At 63.4% G+C, this 22,351-nt stretch overlaps 1 protein-coding gene across 2 annotated transcripts; it reads right to left on the bottom strand.

Moving 5' to 3' along the window:
- Positions 1-5,884: 5,884 nt before the first annotated feature.
- On the bottom strand, positions 5,885-21,767 carry RRP1 (ribosomal RNA processing 1). Of its 2 annotated transcripts, none has more exons than XM_059392459.1 (13): positions 21,678-21,767; positions 21,472-21,554; positions 19,859-19,916; positions 18,231-18,316; positions 16,521-16,582; positions 13,942-14,071; positions 13,790-13,854; positions 13,418-13,599; positions 9,061-9,143; positions 8,374-8,471; positions 8,129-8,148; positions 7,204-7,317; positions 5,885-6,451 (listed from the first exon to the last, which is right to left on the bottom strand). In XM_059392459.1, exons 2-13 carry the CDS (start codon positions 21,499-21,501, stop codon positions 6,213-6,215), a joined length of 1,167 nt encoding a protein of 388 aa, XP_059248442.1. In that variant the 5' UTR covers positions 21,502-21,554; positions 21,678-21,767; the 3' UTR covers positions 5,885-6,212. The 2 variants fall into 2 exon arrangements, with proteins under 2 accessions (XP_059248442.1, XP_059248443.1); XM_059392460.1 differs by lacking the exon at positions 21,678-21,767 and adding an exon at positions 21,026-21,172 and having other exon boundaries at positions 21,472-21,558.
- Between the last annotated feature and the right edge of the window lie 584 nt (positions 21,768-22,351).

The raw sequence follows: 22,351 nt of genomic DNA, 5'->3' as shown, positions 1-22,351 counted from the left end.
CAGGCCCATGTGCCAAGTGTGTAGGGCTGCCTCCACGCTCTGCCTTCAAGGTCGGCAGCGGCAGCCAGGAGCGCCCCGGGCAGGGATGCGCGATCTTCCCAGGGCCTGCTTCCCAGCACTGGCAGTGAGAGGTCTGCAGGCTCCAGGACGGACGAGCGTGGAGGACCTGCAGGGAGGGGCCCGGGTGGCTGCTCCCACATTGGCATCACTTGTGGGGCCGGCCAGGCCGCTGGGCTGACCGGGCTGGGGGACGATGCAGGCACCATCCCGGTCGGACAGACCCAGAGTCCTGCTCACCCACCCGGGGCACCGGGGACAGCGCCAAGATGCCCACAGCTGCAGCGTCCAACCCTGTGTTCAAGAAAAAGAACAAGATGGGGCTTTAACCACTGGCCAGAGGGAGACGTGGGCCAGCACTCCTGCGCACCGGCCGGGAGGGACCGGAGATGCCATCCAAGGACCACGGGCGCCCCCAGAGGCAGAGCGGGGAACTGCACCCGCCCCCTGGGGCCGGTCCCAGACAGGTGTGTGGGTATGAGGGAGAGGACGTGGGGGGAGTCGGGGCCCGGGGACATCCCCAGAGTCCACGCGACTGGGCCCTTCACCCACCCAAGCACAGAGGGCTCCATGCAAACAAGGCTACTCCACCGAGAACCACGCCATAGGCAAGGACACGGTGGAGAGGACACCACAGGGTCACACATGCGGGAACGGTCACTTTACAGAGAGCCCTGCCCCGGTTCTGTCTCTCCCTCGAGGGCGGGCGCCGGACAGGATGAAGGCAAACGGGCGGAGAGAGGACAGAGGGCTGGGACGGCGGGGCGGCGGGGCGGCGGGATGGAGGGCGGCGGGACGGCGGCCCTTGGACCGCAGCAGGTGAGGAGGGGGCTCCTGAGCACAGACCGGCCGAGCCGCGCGTTGGCCTCGCGCCCGCGCCCACCGGCAATGCCGCAGGCTCAGAGCCGCCTGCAGTGCGAGCCCGGTGTGCACACGTCCGCTGACCGGCAGCTCCCGGCAACACAAGCCCCCCTGGAGAGGCAAGTGCCATGGCAGCCGCCAGGGAGCCGTGAGACCGGGCTCTGGAGCGAAGTCTCAGGGCGCCCGGGGAACGGCGGCTGCCGCGAGACAAGGCCCCGCCTGGCACAGCTCCTCCAGCCAAATCCGGTTTGGGAAAGAGACTCAGCCCAACTCACAAGCCAAGTGGCCCCTTTCAGCAGAGTCTCCGAGCCTGCCCACGGCTGGGGTCGGCTGGCTGCCGCGTTCTCTCAGCAGCAGAAAGGTCATTTGAGGAAACATTCCCATCAGGGATGTAGCTGGCCCTCACAGGCTGCGGGCTGGGCCCGGGATGGGGGCGGGTGAACAGAACGTGCACGCCCCCTGGGGCCCTCCTCTTTCTTCCGCAGGGCACGGGCCCCAGGACAGGCCCCTGCATCCGCCTCTCCAGCCCACACAGCGGTCCACCGTGGCTGGGGCTTCTCTGTTCCCTGCCGACCACATGGTGAACTTCTGGGCTGGGAATGGGGACAGTCCTTTGCTGCCAGACCCCTAGTGATTAAGAGGCTATTTTGTTAATAAGGCAGTGTGTGAAGAGACTGGCACTACCCAAGCCATGGGTCGGAGAGCGTCCCAACCTGGGGCTGCTGGTAGGACTGTCCCCAAGTCCACCCTCAATCCCACTACCAGAGGGCCTGGGGCAGGCTGCCCTGGCCCGCCGGGTACTCCCCTGCATGAGCCTCCCGCACCCCAGCCCCTCCTCGCCCGCTGGCCCTCAGCAAGACCCCTCTGCTATATCCCTGACCTCTCGTTGGCCTGGGCATCTCTGTGCCCCCGATTCTGCCTCCCAACCCCACCCAGCCCTGACTCCCTCCTGGTCATGGCTAACTAAAGAGGAAGGGACTTAGAGGTCGCAGTGGTGTCTGCTGAGACGCCGACTCGGAGAACCCCAGGGCTGACACAAGCCCCTGGTGATTCAGGGCGGTGCTGTCCTTGACCCTCAGCAAGCCACGGCGAGAACAAGGCTGGAACTCCGGTGACCCGGGGCTGGTAGCCAAGAGACCACGGCAGTCTGTGGGCACCAGGACGGAAGCCCCGGTCCCGCCTGTGTGTGCCAACACAAAGGTAACCGCTGAGCTCCAGAGAGCGTGTCCAGGAGAGACCCTGATGCGGGGCGGCCAATGACCACAAAGCTGTGAATGACGTTTGTCACTGGGATGTGAGTCACTTCGAACAAAAGCTGTGTTTGTTCTAGACCTTTCAGCGGTTCAAAGGAACGATCGACTCATAGCCCCGTGATCCGTGACCCACGGCCACCCCACGCTGGGGGCTCCTGCCGATCCAAGAGCTTCCCACAGGCTTTCTCCCCAAGTTGAAGGAGGCCTCCAGCATGGGGCTTCCCCTGCGGATGAGCGAAAATGTCTGAACGGGCTGCGGCGACAGAGCCAGAGAAGCCCTGACTGCTGTCCTTTAAACAGGCCATAGGACAGCCCAGCGGGCACGCCGGTAAAGCAGCTTCAGAACAAAACAAGACAGATCCCAGGGGACCCCTGCCCTCGCCAGCCCCTCCTGAGCAGGGCTGGGCCGTGCCCTCCGGCCCCCTGGAGAGGCAGCTGGTCCTGGGCGGAGGATTCCTACTGCAGCACAGGCGATGGCCAGCGGGCACCCCCACTGCGCAGCCAGCCCGCCGTCCCCCACCGGTCCAAATGGGACACGCGACAGACCCAATCACAGGGACGGATTGCGACCCACAGATAAAACAGGAAACCACCAGCCAGCGACGCAAGTCACTCAAGGATCCAGTGGAGCTGGGTGAGAAACTGGGTCCTGGGGCTCGGGAGCCCCGCAGCATGGGCCCCGCCAACCTCCAAGGGAAGGGGGCCACGTCCACCAAAACCCTCCGAGCCAGGGTCCGGGGAAGCCGAGGCCCGGGGGGGACAGAGAGGACCAGCATCGCTCCGGACTGCCGCTGAGGGGCGCCACCTGCGTCAAGACCAAAGGAGCCACCAGAGGCCCACAGTGGGGACGTGTGAGATCACCAGCCTGAGACCCACCGGCGTCCAGGTCCCGGGTGGGAGGCAGAGGTGCGAGGACCTCGTTCGAGGGGGTACAGGGCAAGGACCGGATGCAGGCGGCCCCACATGGGGCCCCGGGCCGCAGGGGGCGGCACCCAACACACCAGAGGGCTGGACGGCACGGAGGGGCCCAGGCTAGCTCTGACTCGATGGCTGTGCCATGGGTGAGAGACACAGAACACGCACCGAGTCGTTCCAACTGCCGGACATCGAGTCAGCACGGGACTCCCGAATGGTCTAGGTATAAAGGTCACCACACTGACAACCGCTCTGAGTTCTAGGTTATTCGGGGGAAAAGAGGCACTGAAACTCTCAGCACAGCAGGTCCCTCTCCCGTCTCACAGGCAGTTCCATGAAGGCTCACACTGGATGTCCCCTCGCGACATCACACGGGGAGAGCAGCTGACCAGTGTCCTGAGCGGTCGCCTCCTGGAGCCCGTCGGCCAGATCCGCGGGGGTCAGGCGGGGCATGGTGGGACGGCCCAGCGCTGTGTCCCCTCGGCGGGGGCCTTGCGAGCTCTCCACAGCCACGAGCAGAGGGCACTCCTGGGCCGTCCCAGTCTGCTCGGGCCAGCTGTGCCGCCGTGCTGACAAGGGCCCACGGGGTAGGCGGCACAGGGAACCCTCGCCCGGAGCTGGGGACCGTCAAGTACCGTGGTCACTGGCCACCAGGCCCTGCATTCCGCGCCGGGTTACGTGACCGAGGAGGGCAGGCACGTCCACGCAGAAGCCCACACGCGTGCCGTGACCGAGGGGTGGGCAAGGGCCCCCCGGTCCGGGTGCCCCGCTCTGTCCGAGTTCGCCTTACGCCACTTGGCGCCCCCGGAACAGCGGCCTTCCTGTGCTTGCACGCCGAAGCTTTCCGCTCTGGGGGCGAAGGGGGAAAGCGAGCACAGGCTCCAGTGGAGGCTTTGCAGCGACTGCAGCACCCCCCCGCCCGGGGAGCCCCCGCGGCATCACAGCCTCCGGTCACCGGGACTGAACTGCGTCCCTGAGCATCTGGGCCTGATCTCGACACTTGTGTGTCCGTTAGCCAAACACGTCCTGGGATCAGAGAGCCGGCGAGAGGGGCTCCGGGGTCTGGAATTTCCCATGAAAACCAACAGTACCTGCTCCTTTGCCACAGGCCGTCTGGGCTCACGGAGGCTTTCACAGGAGCACGGGGCTTTCGGATGGCAGAGGGAGCCCGAGTATCCACACAACAAAGCATCACAGAGCCACACGGGGAATGAAACCCTTTCGTGTGCGAGGGACACAGGTGAACCCTGGAAGCGTGCCACGTGAGCAAAGCTGCACACGCAAGACCTGTGCGGCTACATGACAGTCCAGGATCGGGACATGTGCACAGACACAAGGTGGGTTAGCGTCGGGCCGAGCCCTGGGGAGGACAACTCGAGGACAGCCATCTCTTCCAGCACGAAACGCTCGAACACAGACTCTGGCGCTGGCTATGCGGCTCTGACCATTCTGAGAAGTACAGACGCATTCGTGAGACACGGGGACTTGAGGCACGTGAGTGACAGCTGAATAAAAAGGTTTTAGAAAAAGAACGCGTGGGGAGATACACGACGTCCACTCCTGGACACAGGCTCTCCCAGGTGAGGACTAGCGGTCACCCTCCATTTCCTCCCGAGGCTTCCGCGCTCTGCCCTAGGAGAGCATGACCCGGCGGGGGACACTGCCGGTCAGACACGGGGCGGCCCAAAGCCGTCCCAGCCTGCTGGTGCACAGTCACGGTGTCCGCACAGCCCAGCGGGTGAGCCAAGGACCACAGTGTGGGCTGAGAACGGCCTAGAACCCAGCACTCAGGAAGCCATCTGGTCGGAGGACAGCAGGCAGGACTTCCGTGTTCTCGGGGATTTCTAGTGCGCTTGTTTCCTTAAGTTTTTGACCAAAAAATTACCATGAGAACAATACAACATCCTGTCCCTGCCACACGAAGAAATGGCAGGAATGGCAGCAGGACCCCTGGCCCGGGGCGCCACCGGCAAAGATGGGGTTGGGGGAGGACCTGGGGGCTCAGCCGCGTCTGCCAGGCCACCTGCCTGGGCGCTGTACTGGGCTTGGCCCCCCACTGTGCTACACGTGCCGGTCACTTTGGAGAACGGGAACTGCCCCCCCCAGATGAGTAAGCCTCCCCCACGCCCAGCCCGCCCCAGCAGCCCCGCCCCCGTCCACCCAACTAACAGAAAGGGGGTCACCAACTGCCTGCCCCTCATCCAACAAGCTGCAAGGCGTTCGGAACCGGGGTTCAGCGGAGGCCTGGATGGGCCTTTTGCTGGGCTCACCGCACAGCTCAGCCCAGCACTGACCAGGCCAGCTGACCCAGACGGCACCGACCTGCCACGCACGCAGACCTGACCGCACCGCGGCACCACGCAGAAGTCCCCAGGAACCCACGCAGCACTGCCGCCCGCGCTCACACTGGGGCTCTGCACGGCGCTCCGCTCAGTACCCTCTCCGGACCCACAGCAGGGCTGACACAGGATTGGAGGTGCTGAGGGGAGCTGTGAGGGACACAGTGGGGCTGCGCACTGGGGTCTCTGCCTCCCAGTCCCACAAGCCGACCTCCCTGCCTTGGACACGTCGACCCCAAGCCATGCCCAGCCCCCCAACCTCAGACACATCAACCCCAAGCCATGAGGCTGACACAAGGAACAGGTTCATGGATGGCTCTGGACACCAGTTTGTGAAGAGAATGCCCACAGAGCCACAGCGACCGCTCGCCGCCTCCTCCTGGACTCTGACACACGCAAACACGGTTTCCCCCACACGATGGACACGAGATACAAACACGACTGGGGAACCAGCACCTGTCTGGTCACACCACTGGCCGCCAACCTGCTCCTAAGAGCCGCACGGCACTTTATTCACGGACACTCCCACGTCCGGCCAGGCCCCGGCCTAGGGAGGGCGGTCTGCCAAGCAGTTGTAGGTCTCTGGGGGCTTCCTGGCCTGACCAAGGTCAGCAAGGTGTCCACACTCTCTGCAGCCCGACCCCCTGCCAACACAGCACGTCAGAGAGCCGTGGGAGTCCGTGTCCTCCGTCTCAGGAACAGGGCCCTGCAGTCCTGTGCCCCAACGCCACTCAGCGCAAGAAGCCAAAGGGACCGCACCTCCCTGCGTGGGCTGGGCCTGCTGGGGTCACTTCCGGCTCTGCAGAGGCCGCTGCTCGGTCTGTAGCTCCTGGCATCTGGCCCCCTTCACTTTGGCCCCAGCCCGAAGCCGCCGCCTCTTCTTCCGAGTCCCTCTCCCGCCTGGGCCCCCACGCTGCTCCTGGGGCGCCACGGGCTCAGCCCCCGAGCCCCGCCGCTGCCGCCGCCTCATCCTCCTCTTGGATCCGGAGCTCGGGTCTGGACACGAGTCCTCTTTCCTGCCTTTCCCTGAAACAGCAAGGCCACGTGAACGAGGCGCCGTCAAGGCCTGGTTCCCCCACTTCCGTTCTGACTGCAGGCGCCAGCTCCAGGACCACACAAAGGACATGCAAGAGGACCCGACAGCCTCCGCAGCAGGCCCGCCCTCGCCAACAAGAGTGTCCCTGCCAGTGTGGATGTCAAGTCCCACGGCCATCAGGCAGAGACGGGAGACAGTGCTGGCTCCCGACCTGGCAGGCTGACCCGGGCAAGCCCGCGGGAAAGCCAGCAGGCCGGCAGACTTGACAGATGAGTCTGCCTTGCGAAGGTGAGACTGAGGGCGTGGGCCGGCTCGAACGCAGGACCGAGTGGACCCAACCTGGTGCACGACAGAGTCACGGGACAGGCCAGTGAGCAGAGCGAGGGCCCAGGCGTAAGCCAACACAGACGGAGGTGACCCGGGCAGGAAGAGAACCAGGGTGAAGTCAGGAGACCCTGCCAAGGGCAGACCCCAGACCAAGACCGTTAAGCACATGCGGGCAAACACAGGAGGGCTCTCGGCCAGGGCTGGGCCCACACCTGTCCCTTCCGCAGCCCTTTCCGGCCCTGCTGGTCCCGCGCACACAGCCCATCTGCTCAGCAATGTGGCCCCGTGGGGCAGTGCGCGCAGGGCAGCCCCGGCAGGGCGTTACCCACAGTCCTGCGGACAGGCTGGGAGGGGAGAGCGAGGCGGAGCCCGCAAATACCAACGCCCCATCGGCGCCAGACGCCGCCCGTCCTACCTGGGTGGTTCTGTGACCTGGCTTTGGGCAACCGCTTCTTCGTCCGCCTCTCCTGCTCCTCGTCTCGCAGGTTCCTGTAGGCTTTCTCCGGTACGTCATCCTCTGGGAAGACGCCTACAGACCAAAGCAGGCCGTCAGGAAGCTAAGGCAGGTCGGGTGTTGTCAGTGTGCACGTCAGGGCCGCGAACAGCCACACGGGCACCACCGCCGTGCACTCCGTGCCCCATGGCCCCGTGCCCAGGCCCGCGCAGCCGCCAGCGGCTCCAGACCGTGTAGCAGGTGGGCCGCCAGCCAGAGCCAGGTCCCGGAGCCCTCACGCTTCCTCGTCCTCCATTCCCTAAAAGGCTACGGCTGAGAGGGGCCCATGGCGATGCTCTCTGCGTCGACGGGGTCTGTGCGTGGGAACCCCACCACACGTACACAGTATTCACGCACACCGTCGCGTGAAAATGTTACCGGCAAACACCGAACCTGAGCTCCAAGGACCTTGTGGGGACAGAGGGACGGAGGACACGAGACAAGGACAGGAAAACCTCGAGGGCAGAGCCACGGTGGCGGCCGTGAAAGCTCACACCATCAACCACCGCCCCCAGTGCTGCTCTGTGTCTAAAACCTCTCACAGCGGGAGGGCCACGTCCACGGCACCGCCGACCAGCCACAGGACAGGCCACAGAACTCACGGGACACACAGGTTCTCGGGCCTCTGCCCTAGGGACCAGCACTGGGCTTCAGGCCTCCTGGGGATTCTGACACACCCAGACCAAGAGCCACCGAGAGGGGCAAGGACGAGCCGCAGAGCCCCCAGGACCCTCTCCCGAAGAGAGAGCCCCGCCTGGGGTGGGCCGCGGGGTGGGCGACCACGGGAGGCAGTGCGCCCAAGACGAGGACGGGCCTCCAGGCCAGGATCTCGGCCTGATATGCTCACCTTCGGCGAGGTCCTGCAACCTGAAAAGAGAGACGGGTGCTCACCGGGGTCGCAGCTTCCACACCAGCTGGGACGCGGCCCTCCCGCTGGCTGCCCCGGGGGCCACCCTCAACCACCGCCCCTCCATCTGGGCTCTGAGGGTGGGATGGAGGCACCGAGGGGGTGGGGCGGAGGCGCGTGGGGCGGAGCAAGAGCAACTCCAAAGGGAAGGGGCGGGCGTCACCTGCCCCTTCAGGGCAACTTACTTCCGGATCACTTTGTAGAGGCGCTTCCGGTTCTGGGAAGGGGTGCTCTGCTCACTGGCCACCGCGAACAGTCTGCCAGCCACGGCCTCGTAGTCAAACTGCAGCACAGAGACAGACGCCGGTCACCTCCCGGTCCACGGCCCAGAACCAGGTGCGGACCAGGTGCAGATCCTCCGAGGGGTCCCAAGGACACACACAGGCATCCTTCCCTCCCCGAATCCTCTCTGCACACGCAAACGCTGTGTGCGACACGAGGCAGCGAATGTGCCCCTGGGGCCGCCGCCACCCTGCGAGAGGACCACCCGGGCTGGGCAGCCTCTGTGACTACGCCCTCCGGCAGCCACGTCAAAGCAGGCAGAAAGAAGACACGTCACGCTCATTTTGACAGATGTCATTTAAGCCAGTACACTTCGTTCTCACTAATTTAACAAGTGACCAACATTCACAGCTTCCCAGCAAGTCTTCTGCTCCTGCTGGGCTCTGACCCCGAGCGGGACCCAAGGCGAACTCCCGGCAATGCTGTCTCCTCTGCCTTGCACCGCACGAGGCCAGCAGAGAGCACACCCGGAGCCGCGGAGCAGCAGCGCAGCCCAAGCCCCATCGGCCACCCCCGCCCCGGTTTCAAGGCCTCCCGGCTGCTGCATGGGAGGGGCTGGTGCGCCTGCCCCCGCAAGCCCAAGCACCCACCTGGAGGACGGGGCCCACGGCGTCCTCACCACCTCCCGGCGGCTCGTCGCTCCTGCCAGGGAGTGCAGCCCCACGGGGGGAGCCTGGAACAAAAGGGCCCTCATGAACTCAAGGATGCGGCCCAGCGTGCACAGCACCGGCTCAAACACCAGGAACCACGAGCCCGTGTGCCGGGGCGCACGACCTGGGCAGAGGCACAGCTGTCAGCTGGGCAGCCTCGAAGAGGGCGAGGAGCCCCTGGAGGAGACATCCCCGGGCAGGCGGCCAGAGCCATCGTCCTCACGGTGAAATTAGCAGGGATGACCCGTGGATGTCTCACGAAGCCGCTGTAGGGTGAGAAATTCCAGAACCAAGGAAGAAGGGGGGGCAGGTCTAGCACCGGGCAGGCCGGATCAAGGGGCCACAGAGACCGTGTTTCTGATCATTGAGGGCTCTGCGCCACGGCCTACAGAACGGAGCGGACCACAGGCGGGCAAGTGTGACAGAGAGTGAGGACGGCGGGGCCACAGGCACTGTGGGCCCGCCAGCAGGCTCCTAGATCTGCCTGTCAGGGTGACTCAGGCCGAGGAACAGGACAGGCAAGACGCACAGGATGGCGGGATGAAATGCCAGGGACACCGGGGGCACGGGGGCGGGGGTGCACAGAGTCACCTAGAAACACTCCAGCAGGGCTGGAGAAAGAAACCCTTAACTCCATAGGGCCAAACTCTGTAAGGGTTCCGGAATGTTCACTGGGGGAAGGCCAACTTCTTCAAAAAATGGTGCTGGGAAAACCAGAAGGCCACAGGGAAGGGAAAGAAACTGGTCCTTCACCCAAGTACAAGTTCAACCGGAAGGAAACACAAGACCTCTGTGTGAGAACTCAGTAACGCTCTCTTAAAAAAACACAGAGCAGGGGCGCCTGGGTGGCTCAGTCAGTGGAGCGTCTGCCTTCAGCTCAGGTCATGATCCCAGTGTCCTGGGGTCGAGTCCCGCAGCAGCTCCTTGCTCCATGGGGAGCCTGCTTCTCCCTCTGCCTCTGCTGCTGTTCTACCGGACTGTGCACGAGCGCGCGCTCTCTCTCTCACTCTAACAAATTAAAAAAACTAAAAAACAAATAACAAAACACAGAGCAGGGGCACCTGGGTGGCTCAGTGGGTTAAGCCTCTGCCTTCAGCGCAGGTCATGATCTCAGGGTCCTGGGATCGAGTCCTGCATCGGGCTCTCTGCTCAGCGGGGAGCCTGCTTCTCCCTCTCTTTCTGTCCCTTCCCTCACTCTGACACAAATAAAGTCTTATAAAAAAAAAAGAAAAGAAGAAGAAAAAGCACAAATCAAGACCTTCATGAGACTGGCCGCGCCAATGAGCTCTTAGACTGGGCACTGAAGACCCACGGGGCAGGACAACAGACCAGCCGAACGTGATGGAAGTTCACGCTCCGCGCACCAACAGCCGTGATGCAGAAGGCCGCCTGCAGAAAGCGGGGAGCTACTTGTGAGTCCCGGACGGACAGGGCTGGAGCGGCCAGAAGGCACGAGTTCCCAGCGCTCCGCAGCACACGACCCCCTGAAAGCAAAGGACTCGAGCGCACAGGTCTCCAGAAAGATGCACAGACAGCCGACGGACACGTGAAGACACTCCACATCTCCGGTCGGCGGGAACCTCAGGGAGATACCCCCTCCCACCCACGGGGGTGGCTCCTGGCAACGCGACAGGCCGCTAGACCTCTGGACCTCCCGCGTGCTGCGGTGGGACCAGCACAGTGGGAGGGGCCTCAAGAATGTTCAGAATTACACGTGACTGCGCAAGCCTACATGTGGGTACTGGCCCCCAAGAACCGGAAGCCAGGTCCCCAAGAGACACGTACTCGCCCGTGCTCACTGCGTTACTCCCCAGAGCCAAGACACGGCAGCAACCACGGGGCCCTGATGATCACGCGGATAAGCACGACGCAGCCTCACACGTGGTGGGACAGTACCCGACCCCAGAAGGAGAAAACAAACTGGCCCATGCTGTGACAGGGATGGACCTCAAGGACACCGTGGTCGGTGAGATGAGCCAGCCACAGCACAAACAGCATGCGACCCACTCACGGGAGGGACCCAGGCCAGTCAGACCCACAGGGACAGGGAGGCGAAGGTGGGTCCAGGCGCTTGGGGACGAGTTGTTGCGGGGAATTGGGTTTCAGTATGGAAAGCTGGAAAGTTCTGGAGGTGAACGGCGGTGGTGGCCGCACGAGCCTGTGAATGCAGTAAACGCTCAACACGATCAGTACCTCTCCCGCCCAGGGACAACCCCAGGGAAAGCTCGGTCAAGGCCCCGCGCCCTGCCCCAAGTCAGAGTCTCCCAGAGCCCGGACCGCTGCCGCAGCTGGTGAGAAGTCTGAGCTCTCGAACCAGCCCTGGGAGTCAGAGCTATCCCGAGCACGGGGGGGTCAGAGTGGACCAGGGGGGTCAGAGACCCGAGCACCGAGTGCCCCAGAGGCTTGGGGTTTGCCACCTACGCGGCTACAGGAGGGGGATACAGCCCTGTCCCCAAGGCCACAGGAGGAGGACGGAAGACACGGAACCAAAGACAGCAGTCTCAAGAGAAGACTCTCAAAGACCTGGCGCCTGTCTCACCATGACAAAGATTTCTGACGGGGCGTCTCAAGTCACGGGAGAGCAGCGGCGAAGAGCTCTCGAACGCTGTGGAAAACTGACGGACAGACGGGACCGAGCCGAAGGCAAGAAGGGAGCCCGAGGGGCGCCTGGGTGGCTCAGTGGCTTAGGCCTCTACCTTCGGCTCAGGTCATGATCTCAGGGTCCTGGCATCGAGCCCCGCATCGGGCTCTCTGCTGGGCAGGGGGCCTGCTTCCTCCTCTCTCTCTCTCTCTGCCTACTTATAATCTGTCTGTCAAATAAATAAATAAAATCTTTAAAAAAAAAAAAAAGAAGGGAGCCCGGCTCTGGCACCATCTGATGACAGGGACTCGGCAGACAGGCCTGTCCCTCAGAAATACATGGCCGTGAAGAACGAGAGCCCCGTCTCAGCCAGAGACGGCAACGGCCTCCTCCAGTCAGAGCTCGAAGTGGTTCTGGAAACCTCGGTGGTGGCCACGGAGGTGGCCTGGTGGGAAGGACAACCATGGCCAGGGAGGGCATTCCTAGGGGTGAGGCGGCGGCCACGAGGCAGGAACGAACGGAGCTGGTGAGGACGGGAGGGACTCCGTGGCGGGCAGAGGTGGCAGGACTCGGGCAGTTGCAACCATCTCCGAACTCTGGACCCAGGAGGAGGGAATTCTGGAGGCAGGGGCTCTGGCCCGTGGTGGCAGAGGCCAGTCCTGTGCCAAACCACGGAACCAAGGTGGCTGCTGCAGCAGAAGGTTCTCATCGCCGCCAGGACACAGAGCTGAGCAGGAGAGCAGAGCCAGGTGCGCCACGGGAGCGGGGGGAGCCACAGAGAGGGGCCCACGGGGGAAGCCACAGGAGGAAGCCAGGCAAGCCACGGCGTCCAAGAGACCTGGGCCCTCAGCCACGCCCCGTGGTGGCAGGGCCAAGCTGTGGCGAAGAGGACACGTTCTAGAGCGAGAGCAAACGCCTCGAGGACTGATTTGTGACTAAGAGCACATCAGAGCGTTGGGTTCTGTTCTGCAGACAGCACAGCGCGTTCCCACAGAAGACTAACGTGGGCTTTTCCTGTCCCGCCCGCGCTGATCGCTAACCAACAGGCTGATCACGAGGCTGAACAAACGTGTCTTAAAAAAAAAAAAAGTTGTCCATGATGCGTATTTTACCGCCAAAAAAAAAAGCAGGTGGCAGGGAGAAGTCCCGAAACTGGCGCGCCGATGCACCCCTACAGCCACGGGCCACCTGGGATGAGCCCACGTCCCACAAGGAGCCACGTTAGCATCGAGACTGTCAACAGCAGCGGGCGCCGGGCCCTGACCCGAAGGCCTGCAGCGCACCCCCCGTGGCATGTTTCCCAGACCCACCGCTCCCTCGTGCCCCCCAACCCCCGTCAGGCGGACTCCTCCTCTGTGCCGGGGTCGCTCCCAGCACTGGGGACGCAGCTGTGGCCAACAGAAGTCCCTGGCCCGGGAGAGCCGACACCCAGCGGGGAGAAAAGGCCAGGAACGGGAAACGGTTTACGTCAGAAAGCAAGACCCCTTGTGGAGAAACCCAGCAAGGGAGACAGGGACAGGGTGGACACGGGGAGTCCAGGTGGGCCTGGTGGAGGGCGGGCACCGGAGAGGAGGGGTGAGTGGGGCAGAGGTGGGCGGGGGGGACAGTAGGCCAGAGGCCAGCCGGGAGTCAGGACGGCGTCCTGAGAACAGGGCTGGGGGGCTCGGCCACGGGACCCCCGCAAGCACCGTCACCGCAGCTGCGCGGACCCCTCACCTGGCTGCACGGACGGCGCATCCCGCTCGCGCTCCTCGTCCTCCGACGTCCCCTCGTCCTCCGACGTCCCCTCCTCCCCCTCCTGCGCGTCCAGCTCGTCCAGAAGGTCCTCGATGGCAAACGGGGCCTGTTCCACGATCGCTTCGAAGATGCCCCGAGTGATGTTGTGCAAAACCAGGGAGCTGGGGGCCAGCAGGCGCCGGGCCGGCCGGTCAGGCTGGGCACCTGTCCCCACCCGTCCCCACCCCCGCTGCGGCCCCTCCGGTGACCCCGCCTCTCTCCCCAGGAGGGAACAGCGACTCCCCACAGACGGGCACCCTGAGAAGCCGGGGGAAAGAGGACCCAGGCCGGAGGAGGCCCCCCACCACTCACTCCTGAGTGCGAGCAGCGATGGTGCAGAAGGGCTCAACGAACTTGAGGTTCTGGTCCGCCGTCAGCTATGGAGAAAGGAAGGGGCGGCTGCCTCGGTCCCTTGGGTGGGAGCCGGAGAAGGGGTCGGCACCGCCGGCGGCCCACTGCCTCACCTCAGCGGCGCCCACTTTGCTCAGCTCCTCCAGGAAGATCTCCAGGAAGTGGCTCTTCACCCCGCTGGGGGCCTGGCTGTCGGGGTGCAGGATCTCCGTCGTCAGCAGCTCCAGCAGCTGCTCGATCTGCCTGAGGACGGAAAGCGGCCAGTGCGGCAGGCGACCCCGCCGGCGAGGAGCCCGCACAGCGATGCCATCCCGGGCCAGCGCCCCGCCTCCCGGCTCGCCAGCTTCCCCACCTCCACGGGAGGTGGCCTGGTGACCTGGGTGCGTTCCAGCACAAAGGACTCCTAACCACGGACTCAGGACCACCGCTGGCAGCACAAGTGTGGCGAGACCATGCCTCCGCTCTAAGGGCCAGGTGTGTACACGTCACACACGGTCACACACGCCTTCCCTTCTGTGCACGGACCCCAAGTGTAAGGGCAAAGGCCTGGTGTGACAAGAGACTACACCACGGCATCTTGCATCACCCTATCCTCACGGGAACTGCCCAGGAGGGCACACCGGGGCAGAGGAAAGGCGAGGCACAGAGCTGCGTTCCCAGTCCCAGGGCAGGGTATGTGGCCCCGGGCCGGCCACGTCTGCCAGCCGCATCTGCTGTCCCCGAGCACACTGGTGTCCGTGGTCTCAGAGGCCTAGGGCTCCCAGGTCAGAGAGCTCTGGCGACCAGTCTTTGCTGATCTACATGCCGGGGGACGCTGAATAACACACCTGAACCGGAGAGCACAGTGGTGTGTAACAAGCCCTGAGTGGGGCACACACAGGACAGCGCTGGGGCTTCACCACCCCGGAACAGAAGAGAGGATGCCGTCTGCGGCTCAGGAAAGGGGCGCCCCCCTCCCAGGCCAGTGACACTAGCAAACGCTACCAGCCAAGCAGGGCTAGCCGGCTGTGTGGGAACAGGGACAGGCTATGGGAACAGACACCTGCTTTGAAGGGCCCACCAGAGACTCTCGGGCTCTCCCAAAGGCTCACTCTGCACCTCCTACCAGCAGTGAGAACAAAACTACTCTTAAGAACCGAAAGAGTTAACAGAAATAAAACATCCCTCGGCTTCTGATTCTGCTCATGCACGAGCCACCCGTAGGGACCGAATCCTACATCCTGAGACAGTGAGACCCCCGGGGCTTGGCACCTCACAGGAATGAAAGGGTGAAAATCCGGCACCAGCAGGGGCACCCTTGCCCGAAAAAGTCATTCATAGTAATTCTAAACTCCGAAGACCTCAGGGAACTACAGGCTGCTCCTGCTGATCTGTTCCACACAGGAAAAAGCGGACCAGGGGCAAGTAGGTCACCCTGCTCTCCCGGAGCCCCTGGGCCGGCACGGGCGCTCCTGTCCACGGACTGGACACAAACTGGCCGAGCGCACCGGCCTCATGACAAAGCCACTCCAAACATGCCGTTCCCAAGTCTGTCTCCCCTTGACCCCCGGCAAGAGCACGCAGCGGGCACGGACACGAGGGGCGCTGGCGTGTCTTCAGGGAAACCACAGCAGCCTGCGAGCGGTCTGCCCCGACGCCGATGCCACACGGAGCACGGCGCGTCCCTGAGATCTCTGTCCGTGGGGGCTCGCGCCCTCCCTCGACGTCTTACGAAGTTTTCTGAGTTCCTTCTACTGGGAACGTGTCACTCTCATGATGAGAAAAAAAACGAAAAAGATGAAGCTTTAAATTAATTAAAGGGGCACCTCGGTGGCTCAGTGGGTTAAAGCCTCTGCCTTCTGCTCGGGTCATGATCCCGGGGTCCTGGGATTGAGCCCCACATCGGGCTCTCTGCTCAGTGGGGATCCTGCTTCCCCCCTCTCTCTCTGCCTGCCTCTCTGCCTGCTTGTGATCTCTGTCAAATGAATAAGTAAAATCTTAAAAAAATAAGTAAATAAAATAAATTAAAAAAACTTCAAAACATGAACTCAAAAACCCATTTGGTGCGGCGGCTCTCAGGCCACCTCCCAGACGCGGAGAGGCCGGCCGCCACCACGGGGAGCCCCGGCTCAGCTGGCCCTGCACCAGCGGGCTCCCCGGAGGGTAGGGGAAGAGCTCGGGCTCAGCACAGCCCTGCCGGCCCGAGGCCAGGGGAAGGCCAAGGCTGGCCAAAAACACAAGCCTCATGGTCTGGGGGACACAGGCTACCCCCCCACAAGCACCTCTGTCAAAAGAGACAAGTCCAAACAACATGTTTCTAGAACCAAGGCACATGCCACTGGCGACGGAGCAGAATACGCCACGTTACACCAAAAAAAAAAAACCAACTATAACAAAAAAGAGTACCTCAGCTCTACACGAAAAACACTTATATACTGAAAAACAAAACCGTAATAACAAGAAAACTCAGTTGGGATTCACAGAACTTACCGTCAAGGCTGAAAACGTTCATTTCTGTAAACATACACACAAAACTGTAATTCTGAAAATGCCTTCACTTCAAGCACCATCGGGTCCCCGTTAACGCGAACACGGACCTCTCCTCAACGAGGGACTGAGGGAGAAGCGCGTGAGCCCAGCCCCCGGCCCCCAGCGCCAAGACACGGTCGCCGGCGAGAAGAGGCCGCGCTCGGGTCGGGCCGCGGGTACCAACCTTTCTTCCCACCCGCGCATCTTCAGGGCCTTCAAGGACTCGTTCAGGACCATCCGCATGAGCTGTGGTGTGAACGGAGACCCTCGTTAGTAGCGCGCAGCCCGACCTCCCCAGAGCCCCCCAGGCTCCCGGTCATCTCTGTGGCCCCGAGCGCACGGCAGGCCCCCAAGAGCTGTTGGCAGAGGGGACACCAAGTCCAGAGAAGGGTCACTGCCCCCGGGCTGGGGTGCACCCGCCTTCCAAGAGCACCAGGACTCGGGGCTCACAGCAGACACTTCGGGGAGCAACCGCGGTCACAAATGAAAGACAAGTGCAACAGTCGTCAACTCAGGAGTGCAAATAGGGAACAAAGAGCCTGTCCCCCAAGGAGGCTGAGGTCCTGGGGAAAGGCTCCCCTGAGCTTTCTGATGGACTTCTCTCCCCAAGAGACAACGAACATGTCTGCTTCCTCTCTCATCCCCAGAGGCGAAACTCGCCCCTTTCAAAGCTCACCCTATACGACAAATCCTGACCCTTGCCCCATGATGGCCCACTGCCCCTTGACCACGGCTCACGGCTTCTCCAGCCAGTTTTCCTTCCGTCCAGATGGGAAGCTGTGCACACAGCGGGGCCCGCGAGTGTAAAGGGACAGAGGACGCATGTGGGGATGGGTTTCCTGGCTGTCAGATGTGCCCCGGGACACGGGGGACCCCGGTGACACCACTCCCAGTACCTGCAGCCGCCGGATGCTTGGCCTCTCCAGCAGGCTGTGCTGGCGGGTGCGGTCCCACAGGCCCCCCAACAACAAAAGCCATCCTCTCACGCACACAGCAACGGCACCTCACAGAGACTCCTACGTCTGTAAACCCACACTATGTGGCCGTGCCCAGCCCGGCCCCTGCCCCCGGCCCCAGAGGCTTCAACATCCCTCCCCTCCAGAGCTCCACGCCTCACCCACTAGCTGGTGCTCACCCGACATCTGAGACACACAGTGTCCACGGAACCGCGGGCCACATCTGGGCGGGGAGCCGGCCCAGTGGCAGGTCGCAAGTAACTGCGGCCCCAAAGGCACCATCCCCGGTGAGGCCCAGCCCACGGCCCGCTGGGCCACCTGCTCGCAGACAGCGAGCCCCAGTGAACACGCTGCGGGAACAGGGTGCCGTTCAAATGCGGGTGGGGATCTGGAGTCTCCGAATATCTGAGGGCGACACAGTCCCCTGAACTCTCAGGAGTGCGGCGGAGTGCGGCGGCAGAAAGCAAAGGGGATTCTGCACGCAACGGCTCTGCCAACCATCCCTGCCCAGCAGAAAGCACCTTCCCACCAGTGCGCCCACAAGATGAGGGCCTATGGCTGGGGCACGAGCTCCCGGCAGGTCTGCTGGCACACACGGGCTCGTGGCTGCTCCAGCAGGGGGCAAGCCTGCAGCCCCGGTCCTCCCCAGGTGGGCAGCTTGGACCCTCCTCTGAACCCGAACCTGTGCCGCTGAAGTCCTGAGCTCTCTGCCTGCTCACCTACCCTCGGAGATGGGGCACATGCCGGGCAACCCAAGCCCTGCGCGCCCGCCACGGCCTGCGCTCCCCTCGCAGGCCATGAGACGTAAGGGTCAGTCCCCAGGAGGGCCGCCCAGCCACGGCAGGAGAGGCCCAGAGGCCGCAGCACTCGGGGCTATGCCCCAGCTCCCCCGGCCCCGCCGGTTCCCCGGGGCCCAGCAGCGGAGCACAGCCCCTCACCATGTAGAACTTGTCCAGGCGCAGTCTGTCGATGCCCGTCCACTCGCGGTTCATGGTCTGCCAGAACGTCCGCAGGAACAGGTGCTCTGAAGGACAAAAGGCCAGAGAGAATCACGGGGGGCGTGGAAGTCGCCCTAGGAAGCGAGGGGAGAGCGCGGAGAAAGCTGCTCAGGACGTCCCAGGGGCCAGCCTCGGGGTCCTCAGTCCGGTCTGTCGCACTCAGAAGAGCCGCTACAAACTTAGAGGCTTAGAGACGGGGCTGGGGGAACCCCAGAAAGAAAAGCCAAGCCCAGCTCCGCCCTCCACCTCGGCGCCCCTGGAGAACGGGCGTGGAGCCGGCACAGCCAGCGGCATAAGCAGCTGCTGCTCAGACCCCGCCTGACCCCCATGGGTCAGCTCTTCCCCTACATGGGGTGGGGGACCCTGCCTGACGCCCACGGGCCAGTTCTTCCCCCTCCTGGCTCGGCTGGGACCCCTGCCAGACCCCCACACTGGGCACTCGATCAGGCACAAACGCTCCTGATAACAGGAGGTCAGACACACGGTGCTCCAGGCTAACCTGTGTCCCCCAAATTCATGTCAAAGCCCCAACCCCAGGTCCTCAAATAAGACTTTATTTCAAAATAAAGTTTTCAAAAAGGTGAATTAAGATAAAATGAGGTCACCAGTGTGGACCTGACACCGTGACTGGTGTCCTTCTAAGAAGAGACGGGGACACAGACACGCACACAGGAACAAGCCACGACGCCGGAGAAGACGGCGCCTGCCCGCGCCTTGACCTCGGGAATGAAACGGAGCCTCTTTGATCCGTAACAAGTTTCTCCAACAGCAAAGGGCTGGTCAGACGGTGCGATCACGGGCAGTGAGTCCAGGACCCACTCAACTGCTAGCGCGTCATCGGTTTGTGCCGGCCGTTTGCTGAGCACAGAAACTCTTCCGCAGGCTCTCACAAGGGGAACGCTACGGCAGACGGACCCCCACTGACAACTCAAGATGCCAGCGACGCACCCCCCAACTGAGACCCTATCACTGTCTCTCACTGCAACTACTCTGCGTACTAACCGTAACTAAACCAGGCCTAACTGCGGGCCCCACCGGCAACAGCCACAGCCATCTATGCCAGAGGCGTGGGCTCCCCCGGCTGCCCCCCACCCTAAGCGTCAGAGGGAGGTGCCCGGGCTCCACCCCACGAAGCTTAATTCAACTGGACCAGAGTCCGATATCAAGATGCCTACAGATGCCCAAGGGACAACAGCGGGCAGACAGCAGGGCTGAGGGCTACGAATCTCGGGCAGGACAAAAACACAGAGGGGTCAGGGAAGCGTTCACAGGGAACGCCGCCACCAGATGACTCGGTCCAGCAACTCGACAACACTGCACGAGATGTCCACCTGCATTTTAAAAACTAGATCCCGGCCCTTCAGCCTCGAGCTGGGTCCACGCGAGATAAACAACTCGATGCGGCCAGACACGTGGAACAGGGTTCTGCTGGTCAGCGCCAGTGATGCCAGCCAGGAAATGGACCTCTGCTTGCCCCTCGCCTTAGAACGCAAGCATTCCATGTCTGGTAGCCAACTCTGGGCAGCTCTGCCCCTCCCAAAGGGTCTCCCTGGGGCCAGGGTACTCACGTGCCTCTGTCGTCTGAAAGGCATGCAGGAGCTGGGAGATGGTCCTCCCTAGTTCCTCCTGGGTAGAGAACAGCAGACACACACACATGAGAGAAGAGCAGCACTCTCTGACCCCGAGGACGCGTGGTCTCACAAGCAGCAGCAGGAACAGACAGACACCTGCGCTCCCTCCATGCTCCCCGCCCCTGCACTCACGCACACGAGAAACAGCTCCCGCCAGCCTCGCAACACCATGTGCCTCAGGTCTGCAAGCTGCACTGTTGCGAGAGGCCTCCTTCCATAGCCGGAGCAGACAGTGGCTCCCCACAACCACGGGCAGCTGCTGCCCCCACGACCAAGGCCTCGAGCCATAGCTCAAGGGAGAGCCAGTCGAAGGAGGGCCCAGGAGAGATGGGGCCACCTGAACAGCCGGAAGAAACTGGACCCCTAGAAACTACTCGCCACCTGCCTTTGTCAATGTCACTGCGTTGCTGTGCAGAGTATCCCTTAGGGCACTAAAAAGACCACCCCAGAGCCACCTTTTAGTGCACACAGAGTACAGCACAGGACTCTGCGCTTCAGAAGTACCGTCCCGGGGCGCCACCCTGGACGGGGTTAAGCCTCTGCGTTCGGCTCAGGTCAGGGACTTAGGGTCCTGGGATGGGGTCCTACATCGGGGCTCTCTGCTCAGCGGGGAGCCTGCCCCCCCTCCTGCTTCTCTGCCTGCTTGTGATCTCTCTCTGTCAAATAAATAAATAAAATCTTTACAAAAATAAAATAAAAGTACCCTCACCACCCAGGTGATTTCGAAAAAGTAAACAATTCATTCTGAGAACACACTTTCAAAAAGGCACCTGGGTGGCTCAGGACGCTGGGTGTCTGACTCTCTGATTTGGCTCAGGTCATGGTCTCAGGGTCGTGAGACTGAGCCCTGCAACAGGTTGTACGCTGCGCACAGTCGGACTGGGATTCTCTCTCTCTCTCCCCTACCCCTGGCCCCGTCCCAATGCACACACGCTCCCTAAATCTTAAAAAAAAAAAAAGAAGAAGAAGAAGAAAAAGAAGAAGAAGAAAGCTGGCATCTTGGGCAGTGACACAGCCTTGTGTAAGATTGTGTCCCAGCGGGTGCGTGACAGCACACAGCAGTTCAACCCACAGAACGCACACAGTCAGGGTGACCCCACACACCCACTATGGACTCTGGGGGTCGGTCTGTGCCAGGCAGGTTCATCAGCTATAACGGATGCACGGCTCGGGGGGCGGGGTGCTGTGCACGTGTGGACGAAAGGGCTGTACAAGAGCTTTCTGTACCTTCCTCTCAATTTCGTTGTGAACCTAGAAATACTCTAGTTTTTAGAAAATTTAAAAAAAAAAAAAAAAAAAAACCTTGCAGGAGAAATCCTTTTCTCAGCAGACTTGGGTTCTGTCCCTCCGTGTCCCTCAGCAGCACCACCTACACTCGAACCATGGGCCCCCGCCCTCTGACCGCAAAGTGTCAAAGCTGTAACCCTCAGTGCCTTTGGCTGCGCTGGAAAGAGGGTCAGCCACGGCCCCTCTGCCCGCAGGGTCAGCCACGGCCCCTCTGTCCGGCAGGGAGGCCGGGGCTCCCGCGGCTGCCCCCTCCGCACACTCACCTGGAGGAGCGGCTTGTCCTGCATCCACATGCAGTAAAACAGTCCCTTCCAGACCTTCAGCAGCTCGTCGTGCGTGAACCCACCTGCAGCGGCACCAGCGACACTCAGGCCACGCGCCCCCAACGGTCAGGGCCACACTGCGCGGGCCTTCGCTCGGCGCTCCACCGGGAAGCACAGCCCCCCCCCCGGCCTGGGGCTCTAGGTACCCCGTAACGGCCGTTTCGCGGATCAGCAGACACCCCGAGCATCCGGATCCAGGGCCCCTGGGCCCGCGGGGGCGCCGGACACGGCGTGGTCTCCTGCGGACACGTCGTTCCGCTTGACGCGCGGGGGCTCGTGCCCTGTCCGCGTCCCGCCTCCACTCCGCAGGGGAACTTCAGTCGCGCAGACGGCAGGGCGCGCGGCAGACGAGGGCACCGGGCGCCCCGACGGAGGCGCGACCGCGCGGCGGGGGCTCCCGGGCTTCAGCCCCAGGAGCGGAGCCCGCGGGGGGCTCCACCCGCCGGGCTGGGGCGACCGCCGGCGCTTCGGACTCGGGCGGCGGGTGGGTCCCCGCCTGCGCTGCTGACGGCCGCCGCTCGCGGGGCCGCGTCCGAGTGCCCGGTCCGCCGCCGCCCGACCCCGACCGCCACCCGGGAGGGCAGGAGGCCGCTCCGCGAGCGCAGACGGCGGGCGGCGGCGCAGGCGGGGTCTGGGGTCCGGGGGCGCCGCCGGCTCCGGGGCGCGGGCGGGGCGGGGGCGCGGCGCCAGGGGCTCGCGGGGCAGGAAACCGGGCGGGGGCGGGCTCCCCCGCAGGCCCCGCGCGCGGCCCACGTGGCTCCCAGGCTCCCGCGCCCCCGCGCCCCCGCCCCCGCCCGCGCCCGCGCCCCCGCCCCCACCC

This window comes from Mustela nigripes, chromosome 2 (genome assembly GCF_022355385.1).
Source record: "Mustela nigripes isolate SB6536 chromosome 2, MUSNIG.SB6536, whole genome shotgun sequence".
Classification (NCBI taxonomy): domain Eukaryota; kingdom Metazoa; phylum Chordata; class Mammalia; order Carnivora; family Mustelidae; genus Mustela; species Mustela nigripes.
This window is presented reverse-complemented; position numbering and strand designations above follow the sequence as displayed.

Coding starts and splice junctions, on each gene's coding strand:
- RRP1 (XM_059392459.1), bottom strand. CDS start 21,501: ATGTGGATGCAGGACAAGCCGCTCCTCCAG. Junction 16,583..18,230: donor GCCTGGACAAGTTCTACATG/GTGAGGGGCTGT, acceptor TTCACACCACAG/CTCATGCGGATGGTCCTGAA. Junction 14,072..16,520: donor ATGCGCGGGTGGGAAGAAAG/GTTGGTACCCGC, acceptor TTCCGTCCTCAG/GCAGATCGAGCAGCTGCTGG.